This window comes from Heliangelus exortis, chromosome 2 (genome assembly GCF_036169615.1).
Source record: "Heliangelus exortis chromosome 2, bHelExo1.hap1, whole genome shotgun sequence".
Taxonomy (NCBI): domain Eukaryota; kingdom Metazoa; phylum Chordata; class Aves; order Apodiformes; family Trochilidae; genus Heliangelus; species Heliangelus exortis.
The window spans coordinates 99583723-99603262 of NC_092423.1; the positions used below are offsets into that span (position 1 = coordinate 99583723).

Below are 19540 nucleotides of genomic sequence, written 5' to 3' on the forward strand. Positions count from 1 at the left end.
ATAGGAGGTGTCTCCTTGCTCCTTGAACATGAAACATATCCACCCATCTTTGCTGTTTTGTTTGTGTCTAGACCAGGCAGGTCATCTTTTGGAACTCTGTTACAGTTTTCTCAAATGCTAATGTGGTACTTGCCAGGCAAGTTGCCAGACAAGCTACCGCTTGCCTGCCTTCTGTTATGCTACTATGTATTGATAGTTCATTGCAGTCCTCCAGTTGTAGGCTTTTTGTAGCTTGACTGCCAATGCTTGTCTGAGAAGGAAGATCAGACTGCTCCACAGGGTTGCAGGGACCTTTACTTACTCTCTACTCTCCAGTAAGTGGAGTGTATAGAAGTGTGAGCTTGCAGCACTCAAGTCATTCCATGTTAGTTGCCAACATGCTAGGTCTCAGCCTGTGGCGATTGCCAGCTATGTTTTGCTTTGTGTTGTGTTTGCACCTTGGAGGCATAACAAGAATTTTGGCAGGTTGTTGGGGACAATGTCAGAACTAGGTCAGAGCCTGTAATGTTTGGAGGACATGAGTGGACATCATCTCCCAAAACACAGGATGTCTGGAGTTGAGATTATCCCGGCATTATTGGCTGCCTACACAGTTAAGTATTCAAGAATGAGCTTAGCTTTCCCTGTTGCCTTTTGTTGTAATGCTTTTACCAGTCTGCTGAATATACCACCTGGATGCAGGTAGAGGCCACATTCTAACTTTAGTCTAGGAAAAAAATTGCATGTCCCTCCTTAGCTTTGAGTGGATTTAATAAATAAGTCCTACCTACTTCAGGTTAAAATTTGTGTTTTCATCACCTCCTCGTGAGCACACAGTTTATGGCCTTAAGCTTTACAGAGTGACTACTGCTGCATAGCCATCTGCCTAACTCACAGGAACCAGTAAAGGCTTACTGTGAGATCCAGCCACCACAGTTCAGGATGCTGCTAAGAGCTTTGTGAGATGAGAGCCTTCTCAAAATTCCCAGCATAGTAGGGGCCCATACCATAGTCTCCCAGGAGCCAGATGGGATGCAGTGCTGTTTATTGTGATTCTTTGCTTGCTGAGATCAACACAGTAGGTCAATTGACTTTTCTGTCACTTTCCAAGATTATGTTTAATATGTTGGAGACACATGAATCCTGACAGACTGGTATATACTTCATCTGTTCCTCTTTTCAGAGGAGACCAGCCCTTTAAAAGACCAAGTCAACTTTGCTTCTGGGTTAGTGTGTCACACAGTCTCCCTCCATCAGGATTTTGATAGCTGAACTTCCAACTGCATGTCAAGATCTCTGCTGAGGGATGCTGCCCTTTTATCAAGTTGAAAAGATTGAGGCAGAGGAAATTTGTTGAAAGCCAACGGGTTTTATTGCCGTTCATTTTTTAGGGGAGTTTTTTTATCTGTATGTCAAACCAGTTTAATTTAGGTAGTTTTGCAAGTGGCCAATGTCAAACATTTAAGTTACTGATTTTCAGTTTGAGGAAATGAAAATGTCTGCTTAGCTCTGAGAATTCACAAAAACTTACTGCATTTCTCCAGTTGCATGGAATTGTAAAGTTCTCAAGCTCTGTACACTAGGAATGAGACCATTTGTTTGTCAACAGTCCTTGTATCTGGCTACATCCTAACAGTGTTTCCGGCAGTCAGTTCTGGAAATATCTGGCACTTGACCCCTGCTGCTTCATCATTTTGATAAATTGCTCTGGGGCAGCATGTTGGACACTGTTTCTTGAACCATTTCACTGTTAGGATAATCCTACAAACTCTCGGAACTGATGTTCAAACCATGTTGTCCAAAAAGGTGGAAAAAAAGAGTGGTGACGCCATTGCAGGATGTTGTTGAGGAGAAAGGTTCATTGCCAGCTACATTGTTTAAAAACAGTCTTAGGGCTCTCTAGGTAACTACTGAGTGTGACTTTGTAACATAGACTGCAACAAAACCTTAGAGGACAAAGCCCCAAATTTTACAGTATCTTGTCAAGAAGTTTCTTGTTTATAGGAAGTAATAACTGAGTTGATTCATTTTCTACATTCCTTATGTATTTGCCTGGCACACCAGGGCTGGTATCTTTTATTGCCTCAGTATACACCTATTGCTCTGCATAGCATTTGAAGGAAGTTTAGATTCTGCACATCACTGTCAGTATGGAAGCCTTCAGCTTGAGTGTTCATGTTTTTTTTTTGCCAAATAATTTCATAATTCTGTATAGAACTGTTCTAACTATAGTGGTGTTGTCTTTATATGGAACAAGGTAGGGAATTCAGAGGTGAGGAGGAAAGGCTGACACGGACTTCTAACATTCAGCTCCTGTTTGCTCATTTAGCAAATGGTTGCTTTTTCTGTTTAATCTTTGTGGCTGGTTTCCTTTACCCTTGTAAACCAAAGGGATACTTTTAATGTCACATTTAATGTTAACAATTTTTTTACCATTACTCCAGGTATCAGAATTAAGAATTCCCAAAACAGGACTGACTAAATTTACAGTCAAAAGCGAATCCATGGAAAATTTTACTGTTTGGTTTTGAAAAAACTTGTATGATTGCAAAACATTTATTCGGCTGTATTTCTGGACACAAAACTGATTTTTTTTTTTCTTGTAAACTAGGCAAATGGTGGCTCGAAGTTTGCTGGACACTTTGAAGGAAGTCAGTGATGATGAGAGAGATTGCATTGCTGTGTTGGAGAGAATCAGCAGATTAGCTGATGACTCAGGTAGGTAGCATTAAACATTTTATTGGGTTAATGAGGGAAAGTTAGAAATGTTGAACTTTGTGTTCAGCACAGGACCAATATGTTCTTTCTCATCTTCAGTACTCAAACTAGGCTTCTGCAACTGTGATAAAACAATGTAAAATTTCATTTTGCTGTCATTTCCCCAAATATGACTCTCTTCTTTACTATTTTCCTTAGCAAAATTAAGCCCCTTCCAAAGATAAGATTACAGCTTCCCATTAGTACATTTCTAATAACTTGTTTTATGTACTTTGGCTGCTCAGCAGATCTACGTGATTATTTTAGATTTGTATATAAAGAATAATTTCCTATCTTGAAATGAATCTTTAAAAACATCTGTGAAAAAATACCATCAGTTTTGATATAATTTAATTCTGAAGTTGTTCCCTTGGTCCCTTTTGGGCAGCCAGTTGTGAATATGAGGCAACAGGAAATGGTAACCCAGGTGTAGGTAAAAGTATTGAGTAGGGGATCTCTGTAGATATAGGAGGACTTCTACTTCAGAGTATACTGAGACTACTAGTTGTTTGGCATAAAAGGCAAAAGCAGGAGAATAAAAGAAAAACAAATTTGAAAGCTAAGTGGTGGGGGAGTGGATGAAGGGAAAAATGTTGTGGACAGAGTTACAACAAAATTCTAGGTTGAAGATGCTCTAGAAAGAATTAAGGACTTGATTTCACCATAGCTGATACAGTTGAAGCACCAGAAGGAAAAAGGAAGGCTTTAGTGGCAAAACATCAGAGAAGATCTGAAGTTCATTTTTTTTTGTCATTGTAGGAGTTCTATGGAGAGAAACTTGCATTAAATCTTGTATGAGAAGACAGTGTTTCTTCTGTTTAATGTCTTGTTAGTTTTTCTTCCTTCTTCTGGAATTGTAGAACATAATGCTTTCCAAGGGTAAAAAGGTATTCTGCTCATTTCTGTTTATTCTGTCATTGCTGTCTTCATTTAAAATGCATGTTTTTATTTTTCTGAAGGAAATGTCTTTGTTTAGCCAGGAAAAGTAGTCTGTTGTAAGCATTACATAATTGTGTTGTACCCCTTCAAGGATTCCAAGAGGGAAAAGAAGTTATTATTAATTTAGGAATATATGTGTCTAATTAAAAATGTTGGCATGCTTCTGTTTCTAAGAGTGCTTTCCTAGCAAAGCCCTGCTGCTTAAATCTGTAAATGCAGTAATCGTGTGGTCGTGTTAACAGTCTTGGGCAAAAAGTTCTGCTTCTGGTGTCTGTATGGTCATGTTAACAGTTTTGAACATCAGAAACTTTCTGAAGCTTCATTTCATGTGTGGAAAATAGGACAGATGTGTCAGGGGAAAATGGCATCATGCAACAACCGTAGGCTCTTAATCAGTGACCAACCAAGTGTACCAAATTGATGTTTGTTCAGGTATAAATGTAATGAAAGCCAAGAGTTGAGTTCAAATCAATTTGTTTCCTTTAGCAAGGGTGGAGTACATTTTTAGTCAGGGTTGATATTTTCTCAGCGTCAGTAAAAGCAGCATTTCAAGCTTTTCCTGTGTTGTAGAAGTTGTCTCAGATCTGCCAAACTAGTAGCACTGGATTCTGCAGCTGCCCTGCAAATTAAATTTCTGCAGACTTAACTGAGTTTTATGCCTCAAGCAGTTGCAGTATTGGACTTAGCCTTTTCTGTAAGACAGGTAATTAGAATATCCTGTGTTTTCAAGTATGTGAAAATTCATTAGGAAAATAGATCTGCTTTGTGTCTTCTCAATATATGTGTGCTTGGCTACTATTCAGACTGCAGTACACTGTGTTTTGGTTTTTGTTTAGTTTTTTTTTTTTTTTAATAGAGTTGCTTCTACTAGACTTGCTTTTTTGTTTTTCTCTGCTTTTTTCCATTTATGATATTTTTCTAATTTTTTCTGTGTAACAAAAACCATCTGAATTTGGAATAAGAAAACAGTATAAAAGCATCTCTGTGTTTTGAATTGCTTGCTTAGGAGCGGTTTGTCTGCAGGGTTAGAGCCATTGTGGAGTCAAACCTTCATGTTTAAATGCATAAATAAATAAAAATAAAAACACATGGTTGAGAAATCAAACTAAATTGTTCATAGGACTTTTCATTTCTGAGAGGTGGTACTCATTATAGTTATGCCTGTTATTTAATATTTGAAGGTCTTATCCTGTTAAATTAAGCCTCAGAAAGCAAGGTACTTTTTTTTTTTACTTTTTTTTTTACTTTTTTTTTACTTTTTTTACTTTTTTTACTTTTTTTACTTTTTTTACTTTTTTTTTACTTTTTTTTTACTTTTTTTACTTTTTTTACTTTTTTTACTTTTTTTACTTTTTTTACTTTTTTTACTTTTTTTACTTTTTTTACTTTTTTTACTTTTTTACTTTTTTTACTTTTTTTACTTTTTACTTTTTACTTTTTTACTTTTTTACTTTTTTACTTTTTTACTTTTTTACTTTTTTACTTTTTTACTTTTTTACTTTTTTACTTTTTTACTTTTTTACTTTTTTACTTTTTTACTTTTTTACTTTTTTACTTTTTTACTTTTTTACTTTTTTACTTTTTTACTTTTTTACTTTTTTACTTTTTTACTTTTACTTTTTTTACTTTTACTTTTTTTACTTTTACTTTTTTTACTTTTTTTACTTTTTTTACTTTTTTTACCTTTTTTTACCTTTTTTTACCTTTTTTTACCTTTTTTACCTTTTTTACCTTTTTTACCTTTTTTACCTTTTTTACCTTTTTTACCTTTTTTACCTTTTTTACTTTTTTTACTTTTTTTACTTTTTTTACTTTTTTTACTTTTTTTACTTTTTTTACTTTTTTTACTTTTTTTACTTTTTTTACTTTTTTTACTTTTTTTACTTTTTTTACTTTTTTTACTTTTTTTACTTTTTTTACTTTTTTTACTTTTTTTACTTTTTTTACTTTTTTTACTTTTTTTACTTTTTTTACTTTTTTTACTTTTTTTACTTTTTTTACTTTTTTACTTTTTTACTTTTTTACTTTTTTTACTTTACTTTTTTTTACTTTTTTTTCTTTACTTTTTTTTACTTTTTTTTCTTTTACTTTTCTTTTACTTTTCTTTTACTTTTCTTTTACTTTTCTTTTACTTTTCTTTTACTTTTCTTTTACTTTTCTTTTACTTTTCTTTTACTTTTCTTTTACTTTTCTTTTACTTTTCTTTTACTTTTCTTTTACTTTTCTTTTACTTTTCTTTTACTTTTCTTTTACTTTTCTTTTACTTTTCTTTTACTTTTCTTTTACTTTTCTTTTACTTTTCTTTTACTTTTTTTTTTTTTTTTACTTTTTTTTTCTTGGCAGTACTGGGTATAATTTGTTTTGATTTGAAGAAAGTACTCAGCTTTTGCAAAACCTATGCTCTCTTTGTGCTACTGCTGCCATTATCTAAAATAAGGGTACAGCAGTGAGCTAGAAATACCCATTGCCCTGAAGCTGACTAAGCAGTACTCTGTCCTGTTAGTGCCTTGTAACTTCAGAAGTCCTGTAGTTAGGCTGATGTTTTACAGATGTGGTCTTTGGTTGAAAGAGAAACATGTTTAGGGCTTTTGGGTTGAGTTTTGGTTTTGTTTGTTTGTGGCCTTTTGCCCCCCCCCCCCTTTTTTTTTTTCTTTTTTTTTTTTTTTTTTTTTAATAAGCTGAGGCCGCAGTGAGAAAGCCATTTCTGTGTTCGAGTGCAAGAGAATTTCAAAACAATATTATTGTTGTTGTTGTTATTATTATTATTATTATTATTATTATTATTATTATTATTATTATTATTATTCACCCTGTACTGTGATAACACTTTGAGAAGCTAAATGTCATGCCTGTTGTGCTAAATGCTGCATTAATATGAAATTTAAAATAATCTTTACTAGGGAAAGTTCTATACGAAAGGTACAAAAATCAGGAGACTATAGAATGGCATGGTTGTCACAGATCTTTACATACCAACTGTTGAGCCATGACCTCAATTTTTGAGGCAGCATGGCAAAAGCAAATGTCAGTGCTAAAACGTTTAAGAACTAACAAACCCAAAAAACCTGTTGAAAAAATCCCCAAGAGCTTTTGATGGACTCATTTGGACTCAATAATTTATGAAAGTGGCTTTTGGAGAGGCTAAGCATTAAATATTGCCTGCACCTAAAGAATGCTAAGTGATATTTTAAGGTGTCTGTGTCAGCAGCCAGTGTGCAGGTTGCAGGTGGAGTTGTACTGAACTGTATTTTGTGAAGGAGAGTCCTGACTGCTGTTGTTTAACTGCACAGATAAATGATATAAAACAGGTCTCCTCCTGACAGGGCAGTTTGGACTTTTTCTAACAAATTAGTTTCAAATGATATGTGGTTTTTCATCCTTAAAATCCTTAGTGTGTTACTAGTTGGGAAAAAACAGCCACTGCAGGTGATACTGCAAGCAAGCTGTTCCCAGTGCTGGTGGAACACAAGTATTGCTGTGCTCTGGTATCATGTCCTGTTGTGTGTAAATGGCAGCTGTTCCAGTGGAGGAAACCCATCAATGACAGATGAGGAATAACTTGCTGCTTCCAGCCTTCTCACTCTCCAAAGAAATTTTTTATCCAAATCTTAGTTGTTTGTCTTCATTGCAGTAGCTGGGCATTACTGTGAAGTCTGTGATTTTGATCTGGACTGGCCTACTGTCCTTGACAGTGAGTTTCCTAGAACAGTTGCAGCTGTTTTAAGAAAGGTGCTACCTTGTATTGCTTTAGAATTTGCTGTTTAATCACTTTGTAATTCATCTGTTTCTGTAGGGATGGTGGGTATGGAAGCAGCTTGGCATAGAAGCTTGGTACTTGGCAAATACTTATTTATTCCCCCATAAACATTTGCTAGTGATGAAGTGCTTAGCTTAGTGTTAAAACAGCTGGGCCTTCTTTCTCAAATGTAGAGTAGCTGCAGACCTGTGAGCTTGAACAAGGCCCTTATGTCTATCTTTTTCACTTGAGTGAATTCATATGATTCAAACTTTTTTTTAGTACCAGCTTGTGAATGGCTTATCTGATACAAGGATTCATCACTGTGCACGCAACTACAATTAACTGGCTTTGAAAGTTAGCCAGAATTACTGCATTACTGGCATTTTGCTAAATATGCTTGTAAAATTGGGCATTAGAAGTTTTTAATCTTACTTTATGAAGAAGAGGAAGAGCCTGTATCTTCATTTCTAAAAGATACGTTATTATAGTAACAGATGATGGGACAAAAAGAATGTGGCTTCCTGGAGGACTGGTGCTTATTTGGTTAAATATAGCAAACTATATTTTTTTTCTGAATGAATGAAAAGTAGTCTCTTTACTGCATAGAATCAATTATGAATATGGTTTGCAAAACAAACTGATTTTAAAAAATGTATTAGACCAATTGGTCATTAAGTCTTGAAGTTGTATAATCAGGATTAACGTGGATGGCCTCACAACCTTAATTACTTAATAGTGTGCTTAACCTTTGTTAGTAAGATCATTTCAATTACTGCTGCTGTATTTGTGAGAGATGCCAACAGTACTTGTTGAATAGCACATATTACAGAATTTCACTTAACAAAATCTTCGTATGTGAGCAGTATTAATGAGAAGGCTAATATTTGCCTTTCCCAGCTGTCAATAGTTTTACCTTTTTTGATGTTTCTTGGTTTTGATTTGGTTTTGTATTTTTTTTTTCACCTCCCTTATTTTCATGTTTCTGGATTTTCTGTACATTTTCTCTCATCTTCTGCTACAATACTTTTTTTTTTTCTTTTGCTTGTTGTTACTCTATTGTCTTTCTGTGCATCTGATGTGTGTCTAATGGTGACTTTACCCTCTCTCATTAGTCTGTATTGCATTCCTCGTTTCTGCCAGTCAGTAATGAAGTCCATTTTTGGTTAGTAAGTTAAAAGAACCTGACTAATGAATTGGGCTAAATACAGAAGTGGGGATCTGTAGAGGTGGAAAGGAACGAAGGTGCTTTCTGTGCTGCTTGTTTCTCTCTAGTACATATAAATCACTATTTTCATTTGCCTTTCCCCAAAACACTTCTTTAGGAGAATGAAAGTGTAAATGCATAGCTATGCACTTACAGCTTACAACTTTATTTCTTATTCACAACCCTTAATAAGAACAAATACTCAGATGATAAAACATCAAAATCATCAGTTAAAGCAATGTTAACATTATCAGTAGCTGTTGTTCACATGCACTGTATATACCCTTCTACAACACAAAAGTCTTACAGCCCCTCACAAACATTGGAGAAATTGATTGCTGCTTGTATTCCAGAATGGTCATTTTGGAATAATAAAAGCTTTGCAGATTTTTTTCTAAATACTGTATATTTGCAGAATAAGCTATTGTGAAATAAATCTAGTTGTGAGCTGGCACTGAAAGGAGTATTTCATTTACAAATAACTGTTGTGGAGCAATTAGTTGGTATTATACTGTGCAGCTCTGCAATAATCCCCTTTTAATTTCCAGTGTACAGCTAACCATTGTGCTTTACTTACTCATAGTTGAAGTAGAATACAGAGTGCACTGAAGCCTCAGCAGGGATGAAGTAAACATTACACATTTGTATAGGGTAGCTAAGTGTTTGTGCTAGAATAGAAGTAGCTAGATGAGTGTGTTGGCACTTTGCTTACATCAGGGATGGTGTCAGACTCTAGGGGAAGTGTACATGTCTTTTCATAGATGGGAAAGGAACAGTCAATTCTATGGTTTTTCTTTTGTCATTTTCAACATTGATTTAAATGGCAATTTCTGAAACAGCTAAAACTGAAAGGTGGTGCATGCAGATCAAAGTCTGCCCAAATTCTGGAGATGCTGGTTTCCATATATTGCTGGTCTCACGTCGTCAGGAAATGAAGAGGTAGAGCTGTCCTATCATGCTCTGGCAACTTGTTTCCAATTTTTATTCTCAAGCAGAAGAAATGGAAATCCATTTTCATTTTCTTGTGTCACTCTTACAGTTTTGCTTGATTTCTAAAACACAGTTCAGTATAATTCTCTACTTAGAGAATACATAAGACATGATAGAATGAAAGAAAGTGCTAATAATTGAGAAAAACAACCATGAGTTTGCTTCTAAAATATATATTTTTATACTAATATTTCTTTTTGATCATTTAGGGTTTTATTTTTGTGGGGTTTTTTTTGACAAGTTGCAGCACATTTTTCTAGTATCCTGTTACTTTCAGGCACAGACTTAGCTTCAGGAGAGTTTGAAAAGAGCAGCATTTAAAATACTTTGTTTGCTAAACTGAAGAATACTTTTCCAAGCAAATATTAGAGAGAACCTAACTGCACATGGTGATTACCTAAAAGAGAAACTTTCAGTCTTGATATGAAGCAATATTCTCTGCCCAGTTTTTGTTTATGCTGTGTGAAAGCCTAGTCCTGACTGTATTGTACAGTGCAAAAAATGTGAATACAGATGTATTGCCCAGCTGGATAAGCTTATGCTTTTAGAAGCTACGTGTGATAATTGTAACTGATAATGCCATGCTCTGTTCACTGTGTTGATGACCAAACCATAAATTCAATTATAAACAATAGAAGAATTTAAGCTGAAATTGCAGGCACTGTCATGTATTGGAGCCTGCTGGAATGTGCATTTGGTGCTGCCACCTGCCTAAGCTACAGACAAGCTGAGGAATAGATGATGGGAATGGGAAAGTGCTGTATCTTCAGCAGAAACTTTTGGCATTGTTACATGGGTCTTTAGGAAACATAATGCAAAAAAAAAAGCTCTACTGTAACCCCATCCACAAGATTAGGCTCTCGATTCAATATACGCTGGAACATACGGTTCAACTTTTGGAAGAATTGAGCTCTTATCTAAATTGGTAAGCTTAAGGTTCAGGTTCTTGATAGCAGCAGTAATTGCTCTGAAAAGCACAAATGCCTTTTTCATGGTGAATTATGGTATTACATTACACACACACAGTGCTGGTTTGTTAGTTTGAATTGACTTTACCAAGACCAGAGAGCCATGTTCTTAAAAGTTAGGGAATGTAAGAACTAAGGTGACTTTACAGTTCTAATTCATTACTGGGTATAAATTTTTTAAATCTCTAATTGCATCGTCTTATCTGTCTGATCCTCCCAAAGCCAGAGCTCAGGAAGAAGGGGGCTCACTTTACATGAGCAGCTCTTCAATATTCTCTTCAATAGAGAGCAGCTCTTCAATAAAGAGGCAGCATGGCCACCCTCTTAAATACTGCATAGTAGATAAACCCTGTCCTAAAGAAAAGAAAGAAAGAAAGAAAAAAAAAAAAGCATTTTATGGTTTTGGTACTCATTTCTCTCTTTCTGTGGTGCTTCTTAACAAAATTTTTGAATTAAATTTCTCAGAAAACTGAGGCAGTGTTGCCATTACTTTGCAAGTGGGTAGGCAAACTGTAGAGGTATCAAAATCAAAACAATTTATCCATTTTGAGTGCCTGGTGTCTGAAGCCTTGTACCTAGCTCTTGACATGCATAATACAGAGCTCTTGTTGGCTTTGATTGCAGTGGTGGTATTTCCTCAGCAATGAAAACACAAGAGTTCAGAATGCAATAAATGAGTTGTGTGCAATTACACTGAAGAATTTGTCTTGAGCGTTTTGCACAGCTTCATGCTAAGCAAAGGAACAAACCAGGTTTCTCAGCATTTTACTTCTTTCACTTTGTTTGGATGGTGATATCACAGTAAGCAGTTCTTGTGCCCTTTTACCCATTGCTTGCTTCCATCATCAGATAGTTCTGCTACTTGAGGGCAATGTGTGAGACCAATCTCAGTGCCCGTTCTTGCTATTTAATCATGCTGCTGTGGTGGGGCAAAAGCTGTGTCAGCCAGATCAGTTTGCTGATAGGATTTGGAGTCTGGCTGCACAAACAGTTGCATTGGCACAACGGAAAGGCCAGCAGCAAGATTTGGTTTTGTGAGGGTGGGAACTGCCTGAAGCAAATTTACAAGCAATTTAAGAAGCGCTGCTGCCAAAGGTGGCCTCAGCCAAATTTCTCTTATTGTCTCACCCTCCCCTCTGCCCTCCTCACATCTGTCATCTTCTGTCTGCTGCAAGGAATGAGGCAGGGGTCCTAAGAAGGGCAAAAAGATCCCTGTGATAAGCATTGTGAGACAAACCTCTTGTATCCTTAGATCATGTCCTGGACATGTTTTGAAATAGCAGCTTATGGGAAAGCTGGGAGCAAGTCCCTCGAGTGCTGACATTGGGCTCTAGTTCCAATTTCTTGTTCAGCAAGCTTCTGTTTCCCTTCCCTTTAGTGGCTAGTTTTCTCCTTGTCACTCACCTCTCAGCCCTCCTTACCCATCTGGGTGGTTCCCCATTCTGCTCTGTTTCCCATCTGCAGCCTTTTCAAAAGAGTTGCTCTTGGGAGAGGGGCTGCATACAGCCTGTCTGCTGTGATGGCTTTCTCCATGCTCAGCAAGGAAGGACTCTACAATTTCTAGCTGCTGTGCTCTCAGTCAGCTGCTGGGCAGGTGTAAATGGATGGTGTTTTTAAGGCCTTTTAGCTTAGACATCTTTGGGCAGTTTTTCACACAGGTGGAAAAAAACATGTTGAGTTGTAAAGGGACTCCTTTCTCTGGTATATTTCAAGCCCTCTTCTAGAAGTGAAGAAGCCTTGTCAGATAAGAGGACCAGAATTCATCATAGGAAGAAAATAAATGGTTTTACCAACTTGAACCTTCAAAAAAGCTGATATGCTTTGGTTGATTTTTTTTTTTTTTTTCCCTTTTCTTTTTTTCCTGTGTGTGAGAAGACCTCCTAATGAAGAATTGCAGCTTATACTCTCATGTTCTAAGGAGTGCTCTGGCACATTTTCATAACAAAACATAAGATGTATATATGTAGCAGTACAGAGGGTAGTTTAGCTGTTTTTGGTTTTACAAAAAGATGTTGCTTGTCAAAATTAAGCTTGACAGAAACATGCTGACGTGTGCATTTGAGAATATAGTTTGTATGTACAGGACTGTAAAATATTTAATCTGGCAGTATTGGGCAATATGCTTGTAAACATTTATTTGGTCTTGTTTGGTTTTATTCTGACCATGACAGAGCCAACAGTGCGGGCAGAACTGATGGAACAGGTGCCTCACATTGCCATGTTCTGTCAAGAAAACAGACCTTCAATCCCCTATGCTTTTTCCAAATATTTACTGCCTATTGTGGTACGGTACCTCGCAGACCAGAATAACCAGGTAAGTGTGTCAAATAGTTGATGAGCTAATTGCATCTATGTGGTGATGAGGTTTTTCAATTTAAATGATCATACAAGTGAGAAATATTTTGGGGTAAAAATGTTTTGAATGATGTGAAGTACATAGCACTTGGAAACTTGAATTATAACTTGTAATGTTTTTATAATTTTACATAATTTGTTAGACATTGGAATAGGCTGTTCAGGGAGGTGGTTGAGTCACTATCCTTGGACATGTTTAAGGGTTGTTTAGATATGGTGTTGGGAAATAGGGTTTAGGGGAGGACTTTGTAGAGTAGGGATGATGGTTGGACTCAATGATCTGAAGGGTCTTTTCCAATCTGAAAGATTCTGTGATTATGTTCTGATCTGGGGCCTTTAATCTAGTATTGTATTCTTGTGGCCAAACAAAGAGTCACTTTCATAAGCTCGCATAATTTAAATTCTGTCAAAAAGGAATAGTAGTTATGAAGAACTGACTCCTTGGCATAATAAAATTTTTCAACACTATTGTTTACTTGCAGTTATGTGTATATTGATCCAATAAAGCTTTCAGATTAGGCTTGTGTGGTCTTTTTCTCTGCATGTATGAGTTATTTTGTCTAAAGCTTTCTAGGCTTCTCTGCATCTTTTCAGACTAGACTTTAGGTGAAGCATTATTTTATTATTTTGCTAACATATCAGTGGTTGTGTTACTAATCTTAACCTATGTTGATATGTGATAGTTCATTTGGCTGGTTTGCTCTGAAACAAAAACTTTGAGGGTGTTTTCAAAATTGCTGCATTGCAGTATCTAGTAACATGTTTTGTGTAAGATTTTCTATTCTGATGAACTTATTTTTTGAGAGGCAGGGGTTAGCCATATCCCAAGTCAATTATTAATGGTTATCTTATTTTTATATAGTTTTTGTTAGGTGGACCTAAGCAAAATTGTCTCTTGGAACTTGAAATACTTTTGCAATAAATGTATTTAATAGCCTTCAGCCAAACTTGCTCATTTAAGAAAAAGAGGATTCGTTTAATAAAATTAATGTTCTTTAGAACTTTGTTACTTACAATTAGCTGTGCTGCTTTTCTTTCATGAGCTTTGCCATGACTACATTCATTTGGCATTGATGTCCTGTGTTTTTGGCTGTATGCAGGTGGACAATTTTATAGTAGCATTGGCTTAGTTTACAATATTCTTGAGTTAAAACAGTTTGTTTCAAATATGAAGTGTTTGCAAAACTGATTTTGGAGCACTTGCCCTCACACCCAGTGCAATTTTTACAGATGTGTGGCAGTATATAGGAACAGCATCCCCAGGACACACATTTAAACAAAAAACCTCAAACCTGTCTTCAAATTCCTTGGTTCATTTTCTTGTCTTTTTATGATAGGTCAGAAAAACAAGTCAGGCAGCACTGTTAGTTCTGTTGGAGCAAGAACTCATAGAGAGATATGATGTGGAGACCAAAGTATGCCCTGTTCTGATAGATCTGACAGCTCCAGACAGCAATGATGATGTGAAGACAGAAGCAGTGGCTGTAAGTAACAGCAATACAAAATCACACAGTGTAAAGTTTGCTTGACTGCTTTGTGTTGCAGTGATGGTAGTGTGTTAAAGAGGAAAAAAATGACATGGCTTCGCATAACTATAATCAGTAACTTCTTCCAGGCTGTGTTGCATTCAATGCAAGGTTAGATTTCAATTCAATGGCTTATATATGCTGTACAGAATAACCCAACTGGAAAAAACAGGACTGTGGATTCATTTTATTGACTTCTAAAGCATCGGCTGCTGTTGACTTTTTAGGCTTTTTTCAGGTTGGTTTGATGTATGGAAGTTAAAATTGCATATGTGGAAAATTTCCATAAATGGAAAATATTTAATGCTTGAGTTTTGTTGGTGTTTGTTGTATGTCCTCTTTATTGATTTTGTTTTGTTTTGTTAGATAAAATAATAAGCATCATGAGTTGATTAACTCGTGGTTGCCTGTTCTGGGTTTTTTTGTTGTTGTTGTTTGTTTTGTTTTGGGTGGGGGGGGTTTGTTTGTGTTTTTTTTTCTTTTTGAATTAGACACAAGCTTAATAATTAAAAACTATATGTTGAATTAAATTAAGAAAATTAATTGATTTATAAAGGAGAAATGGCTGAATATGTGTGTCCTTATGTTTCCCTTGAAGTTTTGCAATATATGTTGATGCTTTTTGTAGGGTGCTTTGAAACCTCATTAACATTTTACTTTTGTAATATGACTGGACTTGTAAACAATGAGCAGTCTGGACATTATTGTCATTGGCACCAAAGTTCTGGTGTTTTCTTGAAGATGCTTAAAAATACACAAGGGAGTGAAATTTAAAGCAGATTTTTTTTTTTTGTCATCTTCATTATTTTGAAGATCTTTACATCTGAGAAACATTTCTGTAGCTCACTGAGCCCCTAGAGGTTAAAAAAAATATTAGTTATTATAGGAAAATTAATTTAATTCTTTTAGATTACTAGTAATCAGAATGAAAGAGCAGCTAGAGGGAAAAGTTGACATTTCCTTTGGTACAATGTGCTTTTCCAGTAAATTTACATTAGGGAGTTGCATTTGCACAGTAATGAATGTTGCAATTCATTTTTAAATCATTCAGAAATTATAAAAATCACTTAGGCATATTGCCAATAATTTGATGTTAATTGTAAATATGTATTTGTTAAGTATTGGAATATTGAAAGAATCTTGTAGTTTAAAAAAAAATTAAGTCTTTTTAAAAGTGTCTGAGAGTTCAGTTCTCTCCATTTGTTAGGAATTTGATTTAGTTTGGTGAAAGGATTGATGTCTTCTATATGTGTGTTATGTCATGACAGGGGGAGGATAAGAAAAATTTAAAACAGCTGCTTTTTGCACAAGGGGCCAAAACTTTTCAGTTCAAAATACAGATAGCTTTTTCCCCGATACTTTTCACAATTTTCAATCAAATTATGTGCATCAGAATGAAAAGTAAATGTAAAAAGCCTCTGCTTAAAGACATGGAAATGTGTGTTGTACAAGTGTCCCTGATTAGTGGGTTTCTTGCCATTAGATAATGTGCAAAATGGCCTCCATGGTGGGAAAGGACATCACGGAGAGACTTGTTCTTCCTCGGTTCTGTGAGATGTGCTGTGACTGCAGAATGTTTCATGTTCGTAAGGTATGAATTATCAGCATCTGGTCCGGATTATCTGTGAAAGCAGTGTCATCAGCTCAGGACTTGTGTTTCTCTAACTGACTCTTTCCTGCTAGATCATGTCTGTGATGTGGATAAGTGAAAACTATGGACTCTCTTTGTAGCTCATATTTCCAGTTTTTATATTTGATGCTGAGGTTTTCCTGGAGTCCCTGCTTTTATTATCAGAAGCAAAGAAAGGATCTGCTTGTCCTTATGCTGGTGTAGGTAGCCACAAAAATGTGAACTAACTGTAACTACAGCATCAGCCACCTGAGCTCATATCTCTGTGCATAGATGGAATTAAAGATGCTCATTAAGATGAAATAGGCCAGTACTACATCATGGTATGTAAGAGCAGAGGTTGTGTTTTGGTTTCACCTTGCCATTGCATAGCTCATTTTCATGGATAATTACTTGTATTCTTAGTTTTGGTAGCACTTTAAATGCTTTTTATCCTCTTTCCCTTTCACTTAAATTTTGGGGTAGTTCTTTCCTGGTTGAAAAAGGCTAAGCCTGAAATAAAGAAAAAAAATCTTATTTTTGTTTTTAAACTAGATGATCTTATAGAATCGGAAGTGACTGATACTGAATTTGCAGTGAAACCTGATTTTATGGTTTTACAAGCTTTTTACATTTTACTTTCAATTTTGTTTGCTGTATTAAAGCTATGGTCTCAGTGGTTCTTTTTTTACATCATTTTGTCTGCAAGGTATGTGCAGCCAATTTTGGAGATATCTGCAGTGTGGTTGGTCAGCAAGCCACTGAAGAAATGCTGGTAAGCCATTTCTTAAAGGATTTTTCTTTTTAATACAAGTCAGTAGTGGAATTTGACAAGGTCCAGAGGGAAGGCAGAGTACTGAATGCCTTCTTTGCTTCAGTCTTCACTGCAGAAGCCTGCCCTTTAATCCCAGACCCTGGAGGTAAGAGAAGGTCTGGAGAGAGGAAGACTTTCCTTCAGTAGAGGAGGACCAGGTTAGAGAGCACTTAGCCAAACTGGATGTCCAATACTTGGTCTGGTCATCAATGATGTGGACAAGGGGACAGAGTGTGTCCTCAGCAAGTTTGCTGATGATACAAAGCTGGGAGGGGTGGCTGACACTCCGGGGGGCTGTGCTGCCATCCAGTGTGACCTGGACAGGCCAGAGAGCTGGGCAGAGAAGAGCCTGGTGAGGTTCAATAAGAGCAAGTTTAGGGTCATGCACCTGTTACCTGGAAGGAAGAACCCCAAGCACTAATTAGGTTAGGAACAGATCTGCTGGAAAGTAGTTTGGAGGAGAAGGATCTGGGGGTCCTGATAGATAATAAATTATCCATGATCCAGCAGTGTGTCCTTGTTGCCAGGAAGGCCAACAGAATCCTGGGTTGCATAAAGAAGAGGGTGGCCAGTAGGTTGAGGGAGGTCATTATCCCCCTCTGTTCTGCCCTGGTGAGGCCCCAGCTGGAATACTGCATCAGGAGAGACAGGGAACCACTGGAGAGAGTCCAGAGGAGGGCAACAGGTGACTGGGGGATTGGAGCATCTCTCTTATGAGGGAAGGCTGAGAGAGCTGGGACTCTTCAGCCTGAGGGGAAACCTTGTTAATGTCTACAAAGGGTGGGTGCAAGGAAGATGGAACTGGACTCTTCTCAGTAGTTCCCAGTAACAGGACAAGGGGCAACAGGCAGAAACTGGAACATAGGAAGTTCCATTTAAACATAAGAAAACACTTTTGGTAAAAAGTGTGACAAGGCACTGGGACGGGCTGCCCATGGAGGTTGTGGAGTCCCCTTCTCTGGAGATACTCAAAACCCACCTGGGCGCAGTCCTGTGTAATGTGCCCTAGGTGGTACTGCTTTGGTGGGAGAGTTGGACCAGATGATCTCCAGGGGTCTCTTCCAACTGATAAATCTTTGAAGGGCAGCAAAATTATTGGACAACTGCTACTTTCTGTCAGTAAGAAGAGACTAAAAAAGCTGAGTCTTCAGTGAAGTTATAATTGACCTTTACAAAATCTTGAAGGCAGTTATCATGAATACAGAACTCTTACTTGCCAAGTCTAGAGCTACGGTGGGCACTCAGTCTGAGAGCTGGGAGAAGGGTTTAAATAAGACTGAAGAAAGGGGCTGTGGAGGCAGAGATTATTTTCAAGTTCAAAAGGCAAGAAGCAGGCAGGAATATGTCTTCTAATGTCTGTAAATGCAATGAGAGATTGGAGACGAAAGAGGAACACAGTGAGTATAGGCTGCTAGAAGTGTCTAGGCTTATGTGGTCTCTGAATGGCATCACTTAATGCTGCTGTTAATTATTTTAATCTTGTAAAGTTAATATCCCTGAGTGTAAAAAAAAAAAAACTCACAACCCTACTGGGAAGGAGTGAAAGAGAGAAAGAGGAAAAAAAAGGAAAGAGATACAAATTCAGAATGGAGAAACAGAACTGGATGGAGCAGTGAGCAGAGGTTCCTTAATGGTGTCACCATTGCCCTGGCAGGTCTAAGGAGCTGGTGGATGTTGACAGGCTTGGAGATGTGGCAGGGCAGAAATCAGCCTCAAAGTCTCTGGGATCTTTCTGCAAGCTTTCTCCTTTTGGGCATGTGAGCTTGTAGGGCCAGAGGATGTTGATGGCTTGATGCTGTGAATTAGCAAGGGACTTGAATTGAGACAGTGCAAATGGAGGTATGACTTGAGCAGGAGACACTGCAGCCTTTTGCAGATCTGATGATGCCCTAGTCTGACCCTCAGGGCATTTTGTATGTTCCTACAGCATTTGCTGCATTTTCCCCTCGGTACTGTGTGATTCAAGCCATTTGATACTGAAGTATTGCTGCATGGATTTGCATCCCATATGTTTCTAGTTTGGAGATGTAAATTAATTTCTCTCATACAAGTGCCCTGTTAGTGATACATGTTATGAATCTGGATTAAAACTTTGCATAATGTGCAATTAGATTATGAAATTTAAAAGTGGGTTATGTTTTCTGAAGGCAGAAACATGTGGCTGGACTGTTTGGGATCTCTTTCTCTAACAGAAAGCAGCATTTTCTGCTCTTTTTTGCTTATTAAAGTAAAAACAAAAACAAAAAACCAAATAGCTTTAGAGAGAACTTAATTTTGGAACATCGATGTTTTTTAATCAAAAGCAAAATCCAGAAAACTTTACTGCAGGAAGCAGGAACAGATGAACATCAGTAATTTGGAGCAGAGCTGTAGCAACATTCATTGTATTCCTTGCATCTTACCTGCCTGTTGCAAAGGAAGGCAGTCATGTGATAACCTGTATGTCTTTGACAGCCTCCACTGTTGTCTGTCCACCATTTCATCCTTATCATTACTGGTTCCAAAAAACTGAGCACCTGAGAAACTTCAAAATGCTTGAGTTTTATTAGTAAAACCACTGCTGTATTAAACCTGTCTTTTCTTGCAACCAAATACAGTCTTATTCTTGTTCCCCTATTACTCTCTGCAGCTTAGGTCCAGCACTGCAGGGAGGGTGGTTA

At 36.8% G+C, this 19540-nt stretch overlaps 1 protein-coding gene across 8 annotated transcripts in view; it reads left to right on the forward strand.

The window, feature by feature from the left end:
• Window positions 1–19540, forward strand: part of PPP4R1 (protein phosphatase 4 regulatory subunit 1) — a 64172-nt gene that overhangs the window by 19138 nt on the left and 25494 nt on the right. For 7 of the 8 annotated variants that reach the window (XM_071737154.1, XM_071737156.1, XM_071737151.1 and 4 more), the window contains 5 exons: window positions 2591–2697; window positions 12748–12890; window positions 14269–14415; window positions 15941–16048; window positions 16776–16841. In XM_071737154.1, the coding sequence (XP_071593255.1) occupies window positions 2591–2697; window positions 12748–12890; window positions 14269–14415; window positions 15941–16048; window positions 16776–16841 (571 nt within the window). Of the gene's footprint in view, window positions 1–2590; window positions 2698–3502; window positions 3624–12747; window positions 12891–14268; window positions 14416–15940; window positions 16049–16775; window positions 16842–19540 lie in introns of those variants that run through there. The other variant, XM_071737159.1, reaches the window with a different exon arrangement.